Below are 18,154 nucleotides of genomic sequence, written 5' to 3'. Positions count from 1 at the left end.
TACTAAAAATACAAAAATTAGCTGAGCATGGTGGCACTTGCCTGTAGTCCCAGTTATTCAGGAGGCTGAGGCAGGAGAATCACTTGAAACTGGGAGGTGGAGTTTGTAGTGAGCCGAGATCGCGCCACTGCACTCCAGCCTGGTGACAGAGCAAGACTCCATCTCAAAAAACCACTACCCTAACTAACAGTTCTCGAGGTGTGATTCCCCAGACCAACAGCATCCACGTCCTCAGAAACTTGCTAGAAATGTCAATTCTCAGGCCCCAGCCCAGACCTATTGAATCAAAATTTCCAGGTGGTTCTGATGGATATTAAACTTTAAGAACTACTGATCTAAACGTAAGGCCATCCTTAGGGAATAAAGGCAACTCTGCTTCTTTTCTAAGTCTCCATGGCTCTGGCCCCCTAGGTCCAAGCCTTGCTTTGATCCACTTCTATTGGTGCTGCTGATTCATCTGCAATCTCTCCCTCCCCTAATCTGTTTTAAGATTGCTTCTATCCTCTTTGGGAAATATTGGCTTCCCCACTGACATTTTACGCTGATGCTACTAGAAGCCCTTAGGCCTCAAAAGCAGGCACTATCTTTCTGTAGAGACTAAGAGTCAGAAAGAGACCTTCCAAGTCTTCCTGCCCCAACGCTCAGGTGTTCCTCTGTGTCCCTAACCAACTCTGTTCTCTCTTTCTTTGTTTAGAGCTAAGGATCTCACTATATTGCCCAGGCTGGTCTTAAACTCGTGGGCTCCAGTGATCCTTCTGCTTTGGCCTCCTCAGGTGCTGGGATTACAGGTGTGAGGGATTTTACTAGGCCCAGCAAAATCCCTGTTTTCTGTCAGCCTCCTCTAGATCCCGGCTATAGGACAGAAGCAACGACTGGCAGGTCCTAGGCTCAGAGCACCAACAAGCCTTTCTTTTCTGGCTTTGGTAGCCAGCTCCACCACTTTCCCAGGTTTTACAGATGACTCACCTCTCAGGTACTCTACAGGGAAGCGACCTTCCAAAATTTTTTCATTGTATTTTTCAGCAAACATACCTTAAACATAAAGTCCCCTTAGAATGTCCCAGAGCAGTATGTATGATCAGAGTCCATGCGGCAACAGATCTTTCATCACAACGCATCACCAGAGTCAACTACCTAAATCTTATTTCTCCTTTGCTCAGCAACTGCCAGTGGCTAAACAGTGTTAGCAGACAGAAGTACAAACTTTTGAGTCAGGCTTCATGCTTTTCCATGGGAAATGATGAGGCAGAGCAGTTTGGAGTCAGATTTAACTAGGATCAATTGCAGCTGGACTGCTGAGTAGCTGCGTGACCTGGGACAAGTCATTAAACCACTCTGAGTCTCAATTTCCTGGTCTACAAAATGTAAATGATAAGTCCACATCAGAGTATAGCTGTTAGGATCCCTGAAATCATGAATCTAAGCTCCATATAAAAGCCACTGTTACTAAAACTTTTTTAAATAAGCTGTTTGAAGGCTTTACAACCATTAACTCAACACTAGCACACTCTCCAAAGCAGGCACACATTTAGTATTATAAGCAACACTTAGTATTATCAGCAGACACATAAGTGGCCATATCAAGCTTATCCCAAATTCCTTTACTCAATATGATGTCATGCTGAGCAACAAAGAAGCCTCCTCCCCTACGCCCACACCCACACTCACTTGTGCCCCTCAGCTGCAGGGCTGCCCCAGCCCTCCCAAATCAGAGAATGCGCCTCCTCACTCCAAGTCTGTCATTAACCAGCTGTCTGGGGCTAAATGATTTCAAAAGCCCCTTCTCCACATAAAATTCTAAAAAAAGAATCATTAAAAAAAGCATCAGGATCCAAGCTAATTGCATATCAATCATGAGTGAATATTAAGCAACTCTGAAGTACTAACGTAAGTCACCAAAAAAATAAAATGCAATTCTGCCCAGACACAGTGCTCCTGTAAAGGTGTGCTTGCGTATACAAGCGTCCATATTATCATTAACGCCTGTTCCTCCTCTGACTTCTCACCAACTGCTCCTCATCTCCATGGTAACAGCCCTTCCACTAATCAGGAACCTACTGAATATACAACTCTATCGTTTTTTTTTCTCTCTCTCTCCTGCCCAAGGAAGTCAGAGCAAAGGTAGGATCCATAGGAAACAAAATGCAGACAAGTTCAGGGTGGGCACAGCCCCCACTTCCCCTTTATGTCCAAATTCCACATCTCTCCCTGGGCCCCTCTCTCCTGCAAGGCTACCTCAGTCCCCTCCACCCTCCCAGGTGCCAGCCTGCAAGTCCCCACACTCTCACCATGTTAGAAATGCTGCGAGTGTTGGCAGGATTCAGCATAACAATCTCAGTGGTGATGTGGCCTTCCACCGCCTCAGTCATCTCATCCACTGTGCAGTTGATAGAAGGGTCGTAGATCTTGAACCAATTGTCAGCATACCACCCAATGAGGAACCAGACATACTTCTTCCCAAAGAGACGCTCCTTGTACACCTGAACACAGAGGAGGGTGGCTGGGCTTTTGTTTGTTCATTTGTTTGTTTTGTCTTTTCTCATTTGACACTATTTAGCCTCTTGGGAATCAGGAAAGAGCAGTAGAACCAAAAAGAGAAATCCATAATTCTGGGGGATGGTAAGAAAGGCTGACAATTCTTCCTTCTAAGTTTCTCCCCAGACCCTGTATATCTGAGTGGCCTTTTCCAGCCAGTCAGGACAGATGGAATTCACGGGCTTCTCAGGAAACACAAAGCAGTAGAAAAAGGAGATCTGAAGAAACTATCATGTGTGTGCAGACAACGAATGCAGTCAGAGCCAACAGACAGAGACATCCTATGAATCGTCACCTCAGATCATATGCTATCAACTCAGGCACAGATACCGAGAGGAGGCCCCAGGAGAAAACCGAGGGGAACTCCCACCCAGTGCCCCTCCCTCTTCAGATCCAACTCTACCTCACAAAAAACTTTCCGAGCTTCAGTCTCATAGAAGAGTCCCACGATGATTCGGGCATCCTGGCGCTACAGAACAGAGAGAGAAACAGCTCCTCAGGGATGCTGGGGAATGCCTGAGGGGCTAAGCCAGGCGCCTTCACAGCTTTGATTTCCCATCCCTAAGTGCTCAGTGCAGGATAATGCTCAACACATAGTGGATAAACGTCAACTGGAAGATGGACGTTTCTAACTAAACTTCCCCAGGAGATGTTATTGCCTCAGGGAATCAAAACCTGCCCCGCCTGGCTTTCCTCTCCAACCAGCCACTGTTCCCCAGCTTGATCCGTCTGCAAACAGACCCCACCACTCCCGGCCATCTGACCTTCAGGTTTTTGACAGGCACAGCTGGATCTGAGAAAAAACTCTGGCGGAAAGTAATCTCAATTCCAGCCTCCTTCACTCGTTCCTCCAGGTCGTCCAGAGTCTTGGGCAGGAATGAAAAACGAGTTGGCAAAACACAGCGTGCATGAGGGGATAAAGACCAGAGAGGTTAACTGGGGATTTCAGAGCAATAAGCAGACATAGCAAAGGAGCAGCCATTCTGAACTTTCCTTCAACAGCTTCTGTCCCTGAGGTGAGGAGTTTGGGAAGGTGTCTGGTCTTAGGATGTGGCTTCTAAGTGGGAAGGTGCATGGTAAGCCCCTGCTGAGGCTAGGCTATGTGTCCAGGAAGCCACTCCATTCAGCCACTGCTACCACTGACAGCAAAGATGGGAGGAAGAAACATAGAGGAACCAGGAAAAGATAAGGCAAGGACTGGAACAGACAGCATGATGTCAACCTCAAGAGGCAAGTGGGCAGACAGGCAAAGGATCAGAGAAGAATGGTCTGAATCAGAGCAAAAGTGGGGGAGGATTAAAGGGCCACTGAACACAGTGGATAGAGGACCCAAAGAATAGAATAAAAGGGAGTGAGCAGACTACCTTCTTCAGATGTAGAGCCTGTATTTCCTCTCTACCTGCCCAAATCTCCCTCTCCCCCCTCAATATCTTGTCTGTCGGCTTCTCTCTCTTAGTGCCAACTACCAGACACATGCAGCTTTCTGTCTGCCCCTCTCTCTCCTCTCCCCCATTCCCCTCTCTCTTTCTCTTTCTCTCTCTCCTCTCCCTCGCTCCCCTGTAATCCCCTGGCTCCATCCCCTCTGTTCCCATTCACACCCACCCACTACCCCCCTTGAGAGCCTCTGGAATCTGCTGCCTTCTCGATTCCTATCTCATGTTCCCTCGCTTCTCTTGCCTCTACTTTGGATTGAACCTACTTTAACAGAACTGAGTCATTCTGGGTCTGTCTGGGGAACAGAGCATCAAACAGGGGAGAAAATATCATAAAATCGAAAAGACAGAGGATCCCAAAAACTCAACTCATTCCTTCCCCTGGCTACACAAAGAACATGTACTTAACCCACATGGAATGCATTATTTTAATGACGAATCAAGCTCTTTCCCCTAAAAGTGAATCTCACGTCACAACTCCCTAAGCTGGAATTTGAGCTTATGTCCCTTTACCCCTTGCCCAACCCCTCCTCACCGAAGTGAAGACCTCAGTGGTCTGCTGGATTGTAGCAATCTTCTTCCAGCCCCACTTTTCAAAGAGTTTCACGCGGGTGGGGTTGTGGAGTGTGGCTGATGGATGCGTTCGGAAGAAAGTGGGGAAACGCTGCCGGTTTGACAGGGCTGGTGAGCTGGAGCCATAGGAAAGCTGCGGGGCAGGGAGAGTCCAACAGGGTCTGCTCACTGAGGACACCAAGAGTGGCTAAGAGTTCCTTTAATCCTCTTCCTGCCTTTGGGTTTCTCTACCTTACTCTCTTCAATCCTCCCCACCTCTGATCTGCCTAAGGAAAAGTGATTCTCAAAGGCCCACGCACCCCTCACAATCAGGATGCTCTTTCACTGATCTAATTTCAATTCCTTCTGAAGAAGGAGGTCAGCTGCAGCACTGTCAGGCCACTGTTGCTAGGAGGCTGCCTAGCTCAGGTCTGCAGAGGACTCTGAATCTTAGAAGCAGGTTTTCCACAATCCTTTTCAATGCAAACCCGCAATAGTCACCGTCCCTTTAGTAGAGCTCAAAAGAGAATGACCCCATCTTCTGACCCCCACAGCCCTACTTACCACAATGAGGTTCCACATCCGAGCAGCCTCAGCCACCAGTGTAGAGACAGAGCTGCAGCCGGGCATGAGGATGATCTTGATGGGGTCGTTGTAGAGCAGCTCATATAGATACTTGGTGGCTTGGCCTGGATCACACTGGAAGAGAAGAGAGGAGATAAGGGCAAGCTCTCCTGTGGCCCCTCCCCTGTCTGCAACTCCTACTCTTATCTTTCTTGAACAAATTAGTTCCTTTCTCAATTACTCGCTTTCATCATTAATTACCATTTTCTTCTCCTTCCTGTCATCTCTTCCTGTCAAGTGTCTTTTTTCTCCTCTTTTTTTTTCTTTTAGTTTTTTTTTATAAAGACAGGGTTTCACCATGATGGCCAGGCTGGTCTTGAACTCCTGACCTCAGGTGATCCACCCACCTCTGCCTCCCAAAGTGTTAGGATTACAGGCGTGAGCCACCGCGCCCGGCTTTTTTCTCCTCTTTCATTAAACTTCCTTCTCTGTCTTCCATCTGGAGCCTTATCCATCACCTCTCCCGCATACCCCTCCTTTGGTATTAATGAGCATACCACCTTACCTCCTTTCAGCTCACCCTCAGATATCCCCCTTCCCTCTGTCACTAGGCCCTTTACCCCATGTTTCTATGCTCCAAACATCAGTGGGTAGAAAAGAGTCAGCAGGAATACAGTACACTCTCTCCATGTCCCCAGACAACTTGCTCAAAGCCCTATTATGAAAATTCCTTCCTCACCTCGGCAAACCCCTTCCCCCACGTTCCATTAGTTTCCTCCCTCTTCTCTTTTCAGAGCTAGTGATAAGTAAAGAGAGAACAGGAACAAGACCAGTAGGGGGTCCCACTCAGTGATCCAGCCCTCCTGCTGGGTGCTGACATTTGACAGGTCCATTAGAAAAAAAGACACTGGGCGGGGGGTGGAAGTGGGAAAAAATGTAGGATGAGGAAAGAGCAGAGAGATTGAATAGAATGGAACTCTCAAGAAACCAGACAATTTGAGAGGTGCCTTAAAAGAGAGGCTTGGAGCTGGGGAAAGTAAACAAGCAGAAAGCTAGAGAAGAAAGGAAGCTTGGGAGGAGGGGAAATGGGGGAGGAAGAGCCAACCTTGGGTCTCCCACGGCCTGTTCCCCTCCCGCTGATATATGACATTTCTAAAGCTGCTGGAACCCCAATACAGATGAAGACGAAATGGCAGTCAGTGGGAAGCCAGGGCAAAGGGGACACAGACAGGGGGCTCAGGGGACTGAAGAGGGTGAAATGTTGCAGGGAGGGGAGGATAAGTAGAAAGGAAATGAAGAAAGCACTCTGGAGCCTGCTTACCTCCCACTGAGGCCTGACATTTGGGACACGGTCGGAAGTTGGAGAAGGGGGAGCCAGGGGAAGCTGTTGGAATCTGAAGAACTGCACTCACTGGGAACTCTCTGCTGCCCACCCTACCCTCCGCCTGGCCAAGGGCAGTGCTCAACAACATTGGAATGTTTTCTCTGTATGCCTCCCATGAAGGCATCTTTGTAAATCTTTACTATTCTCAGGACCCATCTTCCTGCACTCTCCCCACATCTATTACTCCAGATCCTGCTCCCAGCTTCTCCCACAGCCCCTCGGTGCCCCTCCACTTCTCCTCTAAAGGCAGGGTTCATGGGAACAATGAGGACATACAAGAACATGTAAGATACATATCAACAGGGCAATGCATGCCCCCCATTTTGTTTCATTTCTTATCTACCTTTTCTTGCAACCCTTTCCCTCTTCCACACCCTATTCATCACTGCAGATTCTCTCCACCACGTGATTCTCTCCCCCTCCCCAATAGACTTCCTTAGTTCTCCTCCCTCTGTTTGCTCTTGTAACGATCTGGATTTGCAGGCAGGAAACGGACTCATTCCAGTTGACACATTCCGGTTCCTCTGCCTTCCCATCCCACCCAGCTTGCCGCCTCGGCTATGTTCTCCTCCAGCTCCCTTCTCCCAGGTCCCGAGTTTGCTCCCCACTACCTCCAGGGAATCACCTAGCATGGTGGATAAGTCTGTGAGATCACAGCCAGGCCTCCCCTATCTCCTGTGATCCGTATTATAAAGCCTGCACCCATCTCGCCCTGTCATTTTCTTCAAACTCTACTACTCCCCGTAGCCAGTGATCTCTCTTACTGGCCCGAGTCTGACCCCTCCACCAGATCTGATCCTCTGTTTCTCTTCCTGCCTCCCGTACCCTAATACCTGATTATTTTCCTGTACCCTGCTGCTCTTCCCATAGGCATTCTGGGGTTAGCTTACAGCTTAGGCATCCAAGACAGGATGTCTATTGATAATACAGATAAATACTTGGGATACATCCCTGACCAAGGAAACTGTATTTTTAACAAACGCCGAGAAAGAAACAGTCAAAGAAGATTTGAAGTTCTCTCTCCAAGCTCCTGACAATCCTTGTGCTCTCTTCTCAAGCACCCTAACTTCAACCTTGCTTCCGCCCCCTCACACACCTATCATGCACACACACACACACCTATTTCTAGGTGTACAGTGATGTTCTAAAGAATGACTATAAATCCTTAGGCCACCCCAAGGTTGATCTTTGGTAAGACCACCAAATTCTCACCTTCTGTACTTTATTTCACCCTAACCCAATTTCTTAAGTCTCTGGGGCCACATGTCAGTGAAGATAAATTTGAGGTCTTAAATCTCCTTCCCTGTGCCACATCCTTCCCCGTACCCCAATTATTCATGTAGGAGAGAGGGGTGGGAAAAGAACCTCATTATAAGTTATCCCCTAATACCCCTGGACCCAAATTTTCTTACCTTCTCTCTCTCCCTCACTCATCTCCCTAATCTCTACATCCCATTTCCCTTCTCACATCCTAGAGGCCACAATGCTATAAGGGAAGATAAGTTCAGGACCCAAGTTCCATAGGATGCCCCAGGATCTACCAGTATCCCCACTCTTCCTCCTGGTCCCTCTTCCCCACTGCCATTCTTTTCTGTTCTGTTTCTTCTGCCTGATCCTGACTCTTCTCCATCCCCATGCTATTGTGGGGGCTCCCCTGTGGACCCCCAATCCAATTCATTTTCCCAGTACCTCTGCCCACCTCTTGATCATTAGCCTTCCCCAATCACCATATGCCATCTATGCCACAGTCCGGGAATGCTCAACAGGGTTGGGAAGAGAGGGATGAGGAGTCAGGTAGGGCTCACGGCTACCTTGCTGTTTGTTATGATAAATAAACTAGAGCTCTCAAGTCTCTCAAAATTTTCCTCATTCTGTCCCTATTCCTTCCAGCTCCAACCTACGCCAAGATTTTACCTTGTTACCATGGTAAATGTAAACCCCCAATCCAGCTCCCCACCTCTGACATTCCCTCCACCCCCAACCCATTCCAGGGTTAGTCTACTCCCTCAGAGGATCAGGGTCTGCTAATATCTTAAATCCACCACCAGTTTCCCCGAACCCCGACACTTCCGCGAAACTCCCGCAGCGGGGCAGAAGGGTCTGCCTTGCAGCATGCTTAACCATCTTGAACCCCTAGACCCTCATTTTGGACCTCCAGCCTCTGCGACTATCCCCAAGCTCCAGCGCCCCCAGCCCATCTCCTGCCAGTCACACAAGGGAGGGGTCTGCCTCAAAATCCCAGAGGCGACTCAGACAGATGGAGGCGCGCGCAGCGGGCTGGCCCCCTGCCCCGCAGGCCGGCCCCCTGCCCCGCAGGCCCCCACCTCCCACCCACCCCATGTCCAGGGCTACCTTGCTGTCGTGGTGGATGAGCTTGAGCTCATAGTCCGGCAGGATGTCCCTGCGGCTATTCACGTCCTCCAGCGCCATCTCCACCGCGGGCTGGCAGGCCTGGCCCCCTGGCCAGCCCCCGCTCATGGGAAACAGCGCCCCGATGTACACTGCGCGCCGTTCTGAGGAGGGGTGCGGGGGGACCCGCGGGTGAGGCCGCGGGAGATGGGGGGAGTGGGAGGCCCACGCCGGAGCCACCCCTGCCGCCATCACAACCAGAAGAGGCAGCGGCCACCCCACCCGGGCAAAAGGGGCCCCCGGCCCCATGGCGTGGGGGGCAGGGGTAGCTGTTGGGGAGCGGAAAGAGCTCAGGGGGGACACTTTTCCCGGGGAGGGCTGCTGAGGGGGTGCCGGGGAGGCGCCTCCATCCCTGGTTTTGTGGGGAGGAGGGGGCGAGGGCCCCGGAGAAGCAGGGAAGGTTGGCTTCCTACGGCCCCCGCGGCTCTCGCTCCCGCCACCGCCGCCGCCACCGCGGACTCTCCTCGCGGACTGACTGACCGACGGAGGGGAGGAGGAGGAGGAGGGAGATGTGGGGCTGGGAGGGGGCTCTGACGTCACGGGCGGCGCGCGGCAGCGGGGGTGGGGGGGCGGGCGAGAACTGGGGAGGCAGGAAGGGGGCGGGGAGGGAAGCGAGCGCCGAGGTGGGAGCGACAGTCGGAGGGAGGGGCGGGGAGGGGAGAGGGGAGGCAACCTCCAAGAGGAAAGGAAGGAACGAGGAAGGGAGGGGTCTCACTTAAGGGGACCCGAGGGGAGGAGAAAAGGGGACGGGGCGTGCCGGGAGGGCAGGGTGGGCGGAGTGAGCCGCGGGAGGCTGAAGCCCGGAGGAGCCAGGGTAGGAAGGGAAGGATGCGAGTGGGACGGGAGAGAAGCGGGGCTGGCGCCTGAGGTCTGAAGTGAGGGTAGGAGTCGATGCCGTGAGGCACTGAGGGTGTGGGGGTTGAGGAAAGGGTTTTGGAGGGAACGAGTTGGGTATGGAAGGGAGACTGGTGTAGAGGGAGCGGTGGGGTCGTGGAAGGGAGCCTGGGGCTGGGGAGACCGAAGCCTGAGAAAGGGAGACGGGGCATGGAATTGAGAAAAGACAAGGGAACGGGTACACGGACGGAGAGGACGTGGGGAAGAGCGCGAGGGGTCTGGCGAGGGTTGGGATGGGTGGGACGGGCTGAGGAAGTCCATTAGGCGAAATCCTAGGAGACAGCAGCCTGGAAAAGGTTCCAGAGAAGGTCGCAAGGAACCCCACAGGGGAAAACGCGGTGAAGCTCAGGGTCTCCCGGCACCCTGCCGCCCTCTGCTGGGCTCTGCCTGACGCCGACGAGGCAGAGTCTGGGAGGAGGTGGCGCCCAGGGAAGTACAGCCAAGCAGGGACGGGAGGGACCGCAGCCCCGCGGAAAACCGGGACTGGAGGCAGGAAACAGGTAGGGAGAGAAGGGGGTGGCCGCAAACTGGGGTGGGTTGGGGAAGGTGAGAAAAGGACGACCCCCCCGTAGCCTAAGGGCAGAATTTCAGGGGGTGGAGGGTGCAGAGTTAAGGGAAGGGCATTGCAGTGCAGGCGGTAAGGGTTTCTCATCTCACCTGAGTGTGGCGCTCGATTCACTGGCAGCAGGAAAGACGGGGATCAGAGAAGAGTTACCACTGGCGCCCAGCTTCCCTGGCCTGATCCCCAGCCCCCTCCCACACCTGTCCATGCTGAAGACCAGGAGAGCAGAAGCCTGCGTTTCTGAGGGGAGGGTGCCTGGGGATAAGAGCAAGGTGGGACTGGGGGTGAGGACTTATTGATTTTCGTCTTTGATTTTTCATAGGACAACGGAATTTGAGCCAGGAATGCCAACAGCTAAGTTGGGGCAGATCTTGGTTCTGTGGCGCCTGAATATTACAAAAGTGGGAGTCTTTAAGAAAAGAATACACATACAATTGGCTTTAAGCAATTGCTATTAAAATCTTATTTCTGCAATGTTTACAAAAGCCTATTACCATATGAACACATATCCATCGAGCCCTCTATAAGAGCACAGGAAGAGGGCCCTGTAGGTGAGGATCCTTGAAGCCTAAGTTTCAATAGTGTCTTAAGTCCACCCCTGGATGGGACTCTCAATTTCCAGAATGAAATGGTAAACTAGAAGCAGAATAACTGACTTATGTGAGGAAAGTAAGGTCCAAAGATTTTGAAAGAATCTACCAGGCTAGAGGAAGTATGAGGCATAGGAATGGGATGACTGCATCCCAGGAGAGAAGACAGCAGAGTTCGGGTGCCTAGAAAAGGGAGAGTTTGTAGAAATATGTGGCCAAAAAAAAAAAGAGTAGACAAACACAACACTGATTCCCTTAGGGAATAATGGAGGTTGTCTGGGAAGTATAGAAAAGGACTCTCTTCTTCCCATCCAATCCCTGAGTTGTTCTTTATCTTCTGATAATGCTGCCTCCAATTTTAAGTCTTTTACCCTAATATGTTTCCACTCCCAGAGCTCCCCTTCTCAATTTTTCTAAGTACAATGTTTGATTTATTTCTGAGTCTTTACAATAAATCAATTATTTAATGAATGGTGAGGGATCAATTCTAGAAGGAGAAATCACCCTCTAGAAGAAGGTGATGCATGGAAAGTTCTAAGTTTAGAGAAGGGAAAAATTGGAATATTTAAACCTCAAGAAGGTGAGAGAGGTGAGATTCATAAAGGAAAGAGAAAACGTGAGGCTTAAGAATTGGGAGCAGGAAGATTACTTTTTTAAAGGTAAAGGAAGGAAGCCCCCAACATACAGAGGATACTAGGGATTGTAAGAGGAAGTTTGAGGCAGGTGACGGAGGAAAAAGGGACTTTCATCTCCCCCTTTCCAATGCCCTCCCCCACATTTTTATAGCTCCCCATTCTTTCCCATCATCCATTCCCACCCCACTCCCATCCTCACACAAGCGTCCTCATCAGCTGCATGCAGGCAGCTGTTCCCCTCACCCTGGCAGTGGGGCTTGGGGGTGCTCCACTGGCCCTGACTACAGATGCTCCGGGAGCTGCCCACCAGATGGAAGTCGGGGTCACACCGGAAATCCACCCGGGCTCCGTCCAGAGCTGGGAGATCCCCACCCGTCAGGAAAACCTTCCCATTTTCCAGGGTCAAATAAGACTTGGAGCAGATTCGGACTGTGGAGAGACAGGAAAATAAGAAGAGAGGCAAGTTGGAGAAGGCTCTTTCCCTTTAAAGAGCAGGGGACTGAGGTGTGGGTTTGGGTCCACAAGCATCCTGTGCTAAAGAAAATCACACGTGGAAAGGATTTGCCTACCTATCTTCCAATCCTCCCTTACCTCTGCAAGCATCCACACATTCCCGAAAGGAAAAAAAAATTATTACCATTGTAGGAACCCAAGATGGGGCTATAAGCACACAAAATGGGATCTCTTCAAAGTCAGCTACAGTGGGTGGTTCTCTGGCTTTGAAATATGTAGATGTATATAACTTTGGATGCACAATCAGATTTGCTTTTCTTATTATAGTTGGCTTCTATTAATATTAAACTGGTTTTTGTTTCTTGGGCATATGGTCGCTGGGTTGGTGACAGAGGTATTCAAAAATGTGATGAAATCATTTTAGAATTTTTTGTCATCTGCCACTAATGATCTTCACCGAGAATAACTCACAAGATGAATTATCAATGTTATAGGCCAATGATCAGTGGCCTAATGAAGGGAGGATGAAATGAACTGTGCAGGCTTCCAGCAATACTACCTCCAACAGCACACAGCAAAATTGCTCTGATGTAGTAGTCATTCAATAAATGTATTTGTGAATTTTGGTATACTGGATTTAAAGTGCTGACTTGCAAGCAGTAATGCTAACTTTGAGGCAGGAAAAGGAATGGTCTTGAAGAGGGAAGGGGCTTCTGAGGCTACTCACCACAGCGGCTGGGTGTGTCCATATCTGTCCAGGAGCCGTTGGCCAGGCACTTGCGGACCTTGGGCCCCACCACCTCGCGCTCCCCCCGGCACACATACTCAATCTCGTAGTCCACCGGCAGGAAGTTGATAGCCTTCACCTGGTCCCGAGTCAGGCCCCGGTACCTGATGCCCCCTTCCCAGGGCGGGTGTATAATCTGGCAACCTAAGGGGTGAGTGGCGGAGGCATACAGAGAGCAATGGTGGGAAAGAAGAAAAGGTAGGCTCCCCAGTGGGAGGCAGGGGAGAGTAGGGCGTGGTCTGTGGGCAGGCAGAGGACAGAGGAAGAGGGATGGGGTACTAGAGGGTGGGAGTGGGGACAGGTACAGAGCCTGGGGCTAAAGGACAGAGAGTAAAGGTCCAGGGTTAAAGCTGATGAGAGAACCCACAAGTGGGGAGGAAAAAGGTGCTGGGTGGAGGTAAGGAAGAAAAGTAATTAAGAAATTATGAAGGGTATATGTGGGTGGAGCTTTCTTAAAAAAACCAAAAAGCTAAATGAGGATATTTGAGTTGAATTAGGATGAGAGGATAAGGGGGCCTTGTAAGACCATCTGGACAATAAAATAAGACCAAGAAAAGGGAGGAATTGAGGTAGTAACGTGGGGCCGGGAAAGAGGATTGAGGCTGAGAAAATGATGCACAGAAAGGTGGTAGAGTGTAGTAATGTGGGCAGAGAAAAGGGGTGCTGGGTAGTAACGTGGGGTGACAGAAGGAGGTCAGCAGTAGTAAAGTGGGGCCGAGCAGAAGGGGTTGCCAGACCGGGGAGCTATGTGGGACTGAAGGGATCATGACGAGGACCAGAAATGAGGAGATGCAGGGAAAGGGAAGTGGGGCGAAGGAGGGCCCGAGGTCGTCGAAGAAGGATGCACCTTCTGAGGTGGCGTTGGGGGTCTGCGCTCCGCCCGCGCCGGGGGAGCGGAGGAAGAGTGGCGCCAGTAGCAGTAGCAGCAGCAGCAGCATCTAAGTGAGAGGCGGCCATGAGGACCGGACGGAGCCCCGCCGGCGCGGCCCGTACCCGGAGACTAACCGGCCTCAAGCCCGTTGCCTCACAGGCTCCGACCGGGCTCAGCCTGGGGACCAGATGAGCGCCCCGCGGAGGAGGCGGGGGCGGAGCCCCGCGCGGGGTGGGGGGAGAGGAGGAGAGAAAGCCTGTCCCCACCCTCCTCCTGCCTCCCTCGGCCCCCAACCCTCCCGGGACTCCACCTCTCACCACCTCCTCTCCCCCGGCCCCCGCAGCTCGCAGGAGCCTGGCTTACCCACGCTCCCGGGATCGGTCGCCTCAGCGCTCACCGATTCCATCCCCACGGTTCCTCCTCTCCCCCAGCCCCGCTTACCCCAGCTGGGCCCTGCGCCCGCTGCCCCCTCTCCCACAACGCCGCGCGCCCCTTCTCCAAGCCCTGCTAACCCAGGGCCCTGGCTCTTACCTCGGCGCGCCGGCCCGGCTCCCCAGCTCTCCCCGGGCCTCAAGGCCCCAGGCCCGGCCTCTCCTCCCCGCTCCCCCCTCCTTTCTCCTCCACCTTCCTCCTCCTCCCGTCCCTCCTCCCCTCGAATCCAGGCTCCAGCCCGGCCAGGGTCTCTCCCCTCCTCTCTCGCTTCCCCCAAACCCCACCCCTGTCTCTCCTTCCCCGGGGCGGCGGCAGCCACGGGAGCGGGGAGCCGGGAGGGAAGGAGGCGGCGCCGGGGACCGGGGAGAGCTCCCGGGCGGAGGGAGGAAGGAGGGTGCAGGGGAAGGCAGGGCGGGGGGAAGAGAGGGGAAGACCGGGGAGAGGGCGCCTCCCACAACCCGAGCCCCGGGAGCCGCCCCGGATCCCAGCCCCGCCTTGGACCGCCCACAGCGCTGTGGGGCGGGCGGCGGAGAGGAGCGGGGCGGAGAGGTAAGGGAGAGGGAGGCGCACTGGTGCACACGCACTCACCGGCGAGCACCGGTCACTGCCGAGGGACCTCTGGGCAAGATAACTGGAAACTGGGGTGGGGGAGAAGGAACCTGAGCTAAAGGCAGAGGAGCTGGCGCTGAGACAGGGAGTCTGGGATGGAGGTGGAGAAGGACGGCTGCACAAAGAGAAGGCAGCCCTGGATCCGGGTGAAAGGAGAGAGGCAGAAGCCCAAAAGAACTGAGACCCGAGGACTGGAAAGAAGCAGCCTGGGTCAGAAGGGGAGTGGGCGAGGTGGGGAAGCGGGTACTGAGGGCCACCTAAGCGCGAGAAGGTTTGGGTGGAGAAGAGATTTCTGGGAGACTAGAGCAGCTCCATGGTCCAGCAGCATTGCTGCTCGCCTGCTCTGCAGGGAACGCACAGATCGGATTGGAGGCAAAAAAAAAAAAAAAAAAAAAAGGGAGGGGGGCATCAAGGAGAGAAATTGAGGTACGAAGTGAGTAAAAGGACAAGAGAAAAAAGAACCTCCAGGTAGTTAGGAGCCAGTACTATCTTCTGTACTCCAGCAGGGCCTAGCAAACAGTATTTCTTGACCAAGGGCAAACTGGAAGCTCTAAAGACAGCAGGTACAGGCGGCCTTTTTGAAGGCTCCAGAAGCTCTTGGCTATACCTTGAAGTGGAGGAGGTTGTGTGTGTGTGTGTTTGTGTGTGTGCTGTGTGTTGTTGTTCATGGGCTGAGTTTGGGCTGGAAGAGGAAACAGTGGGCTCCTTCTTGGGAGGACCAAAAAAAAAAGCTGCTTTCTGGCTGGCCCTTTGGGGGGAAAAACGGTAGGAAGAAACCAAACACTGAGAGACTGACTAGAATTTAGACTCTCAACCTTCAACTTTTTTTTACGATAAATATGTTTTAATGACACTTTTACTGTCCTAAATTGAAATTCATAGATAAGGCTCACCCCTGTAATCCTAGCTCTTTGGGAAACCAAGGCAGGCCGATCACTTGAGCTCGGGGGTTAGAGACCAGCCTGGCCTGATGGTGAAACCCTGTCTCTACTAAAAATAAAAAAATTAGCTTGGTATGGTGGTGTGCACCTGTAATCCCAGTTGAGACACCAAAATCGCTTGAACCCGGGAGGCAGAGGTTGCAGTGAACCAAGATCACGCCACTGCACTCCAGCCTGGGTGACAGAGCAAGACTCTGTCTCAAAAACAGGAAAGAAAAGAGAAAGAGAGAGAGAGAGAGGAGGGAGGAAGGGAGGGAAGAAGGAAGGAAGTCATAGATGATATAACCTACCTATATATACAACTTAAAAAAAAAGCAAAATGCTTCCCTTTCTGTAATGTAAAGAGGAAATTATAGAAAAAATAACTTGCAATAAAATAACATAAACGGTATTTTAATGTGTGAGTGCCAAGGCCCTACTACCCTAGAAGTCTTGATGGAGTAGGCAGATGCTTCCACCTATTCACAGAACCACGGGATGGAACTGCTACCAACACAGGCTGATCCAGGTGCTGAGTTGGTGATTCAGCTACCTCCAACATGTTGTCATCAATGAAGTGATTTAACAAAATGTTGAAAAACTCTTGGTAGCAAAGTTAATTTTCCCTAAATTTACACAGAACTGTAATTGCATTCCTAGAAAGTTCACTGTATATTAAAAAAAAATTTATACTGTATTAAGTTCTAGGCTCAGATAATTAAACACAGGTTTTCACTACATGAATGTCCTAGGGGACTTTTGAGAATCTGGGTGAGGAACAATTCTTCAACATGTAGGTAGTGCCTTGAAGAATATCTTACACCTCTGCCCCACCCATAAATGCCAATAGTGCCCCTTCCCTCAGCATAATTACAAAAACAAAATCCACACATTTTCAGGATGCTCCCTAGGGAATGGCTGAGAATCCCAGAGCTAGAAGATGAGCAGAAAAAAATGGAGAAGACAGTGGTGCCAAATTTCTAACCACTCAAAATGACAGCCACCTCTCCTCTGAGTGGTCTGTCCGCTCAGCAGGGCAGAAGTAAATAAAGGCATCAATTAAAATAAAGTTATTAACATCATGAGGATGAGAAGTTTCCCAGACTGGTGGGGAAGAAGAATTTCCTGACTCTGTGCGGTGCCTACAGTCTGGTTCAGCTGTCTGTCTTTCTGGACGCCTTCTCTCTGTAGCCTGTATGGTCCTGGCAAGGCTGTGCTCAGAGGATTGACACCCTTTCTAGATCCTTTGCAGTCTCAGCAGGGCCATTCTGTAAGGGAGTATCTGAGCAGGTACACTCATAGGAGCATACAAACAAGGTCTCAGCATCCTTATCTAGGTGCAGTGGTTAATGCCTCAAGTCCTAGATACTCAGAAGGCGGAAGAGGGAAGATCATTTGAGTTCAGGGGTTTGAGACTGTAGTGAACTATGATTGTGCCACTGTACTCCAGCCTGGGTAACAAGGCAAGACCCTATCTCTTAAATAGAAAGAAAAAGGCCGAGTAGGGAGGCTCATGCCTATAATCCCAGAACTTTGGGAGGCCGAGGTGGATGGATCACCTGAGGTCAGGAGTTTGAGACCAGCCTGGCCAACATGGTGAAACCTTATCACTGCTAAAAATACGAAAGTTAGCTGGGCATGGTGGTGAACACTTGTAAGCCCAGCTACTCAGAGACTCAGAGGCTGAGGTGGAGGTTGCAGTGAGCCGAGATCATGCCATTGTACTCCAGCCTGAGCAACAAGAGTGAAACTCCATCTCAAAAAAAAAACAAACAGATAAACATCATTTGGCTGCAGTGCAGTGGCGTGATCTCACCTCCCAAGTTCAAGCATTTCTCTTGCTTCAGCCTCCCAAGTAGCTGGGATTACAGGTGCCAGCCATCACACCCTGCTAATTTTTGCATTTTTGGTAGAGACGGTGTTTCATCACGTTGGCCAAGTTGGTCTCAAACTCCTGACCTCAGGTGATCCACCTGCCTTGGCCTCCCAAAGTACTGAGATTACAGGTGTGAGCCACCGCACCTGGCCTGATCTTTACCTTTATTTAGTCTTTTATTCTGGCAACTTGTTATTGAAAGTCTCACCCAAACTGAGAGATATGGAAGGAAGAATCCCCCTGGAAAAGAAGAGTCTATGAAATTGAAAGTTATCTCAGTGATATTCATTGCCACACTGCTAAGGTTAAATTAAAAAAGAAAATAACTTCAATATCCAAATCACCAAGTATTACTTTAGTAAATTGGAATGTACCTATTTAAAGGAATAACTATAAAAACATACTTAAGGCTGGGCGAGGTGTCTCACACCTGTAATTCCAGTACTTTAGAAGGCCGAGCCAGGTGGATTACTTGAGATCAGGAGTTCAAGACCAACCTGGACAACATGGCAAAAACCAGTTTCTACTAAAAACACAAAAATTAGCTAGCCATGGTGGTAGGCACCTGTAATCCCAGCTACTGGGGAGGCTGAGGCAGAAGACTCACTTGAACCCAGGAGGCAGAGTTTGCAGTGAGCCAAGATTGTG

General features: G+C 51.0%; 1 protein-coding gene across 4 annotated transcripts in view; it reads right to left on the bottom strand.

Annotated features, from left to right (window-relative positions):
• Positions 1–14,527, bottom strand: part of GABBR1 (gamma-aminobutyric acid type B receptor subunit 1) — a 31,912-nt gene extending 17,385 nt beyond the window's left edge. The window contains exons 1-11 of one of the 4 annotated variants that reach the window (XM_012477455.3): positions 14,201–14,527; positions 13,646–13,736; positions 12,739–12,942; positions 11,802–11,987; positions 10,429–10,449; positions 8,821–8,981; positions 5,085–5,219; positions 4,504–4,674; positions 3,300–3,401; positions 2,939–3,004; positions 2,289–2,480 (exon numbers count right to left, since the gene is read on the bottom strand). In XM_012477455.3, coding sequence (XP_012332878.2) covers positions 2,289–2,480; positions 2,939–3,004; positions 3,300–3,401; positions 4,504–4,674; positions 5,085–5,219; positions 8,821–8,981; positions 10,429–10,449; positions 11,802–11,987; positions 12,739–12,942; positions 13,646–13,736 — 1,329 coding nt within the window. In that variant the 5' untranslated portion in view covers positions 14,201–14,527. Of the gene's footprint in view, positions 1–2,288; positions 2,481–2,938; positions 3,005–3,299; positions 3,402–4,503; positions 4,675–5,084; positions 5,220–8,820; positions 8,982–10,428; positions 10,450–11,801; positions 11,988–12,738; positions 12,943–13,645; positions 13,737–14,200 lie in introns of those variants that run through there. The other 3 variants (XM_064380654.1, XM_012477457.3, XM_064380653.1) reach the window with 3 other exon arrangements.
• Positions 14,528–18,154: the final 3,627 nt, after the last annotated feature.

The sequence above is a fragment of the Aotus nancymaae genome, unplaced genomic scaffold, assembly GCF_030222135.1.
Source record: "Aotus nancymaae isolate 86718 unplaced genomic scaffold, 86718_ANA_hifiasm-v0.15.2.pri h1tg000027l, whole genome shotgun sequence".
NCBI lineage: Eukaryota > Metazoa > Chordata > Mammalia > Primates > Aotidae > Aotus > Aotus nancymaae.
Note: the sequence above shows the minus strand (reverse complement) of the source record. Positions and strands in the feature narration are given on the sequence as shown.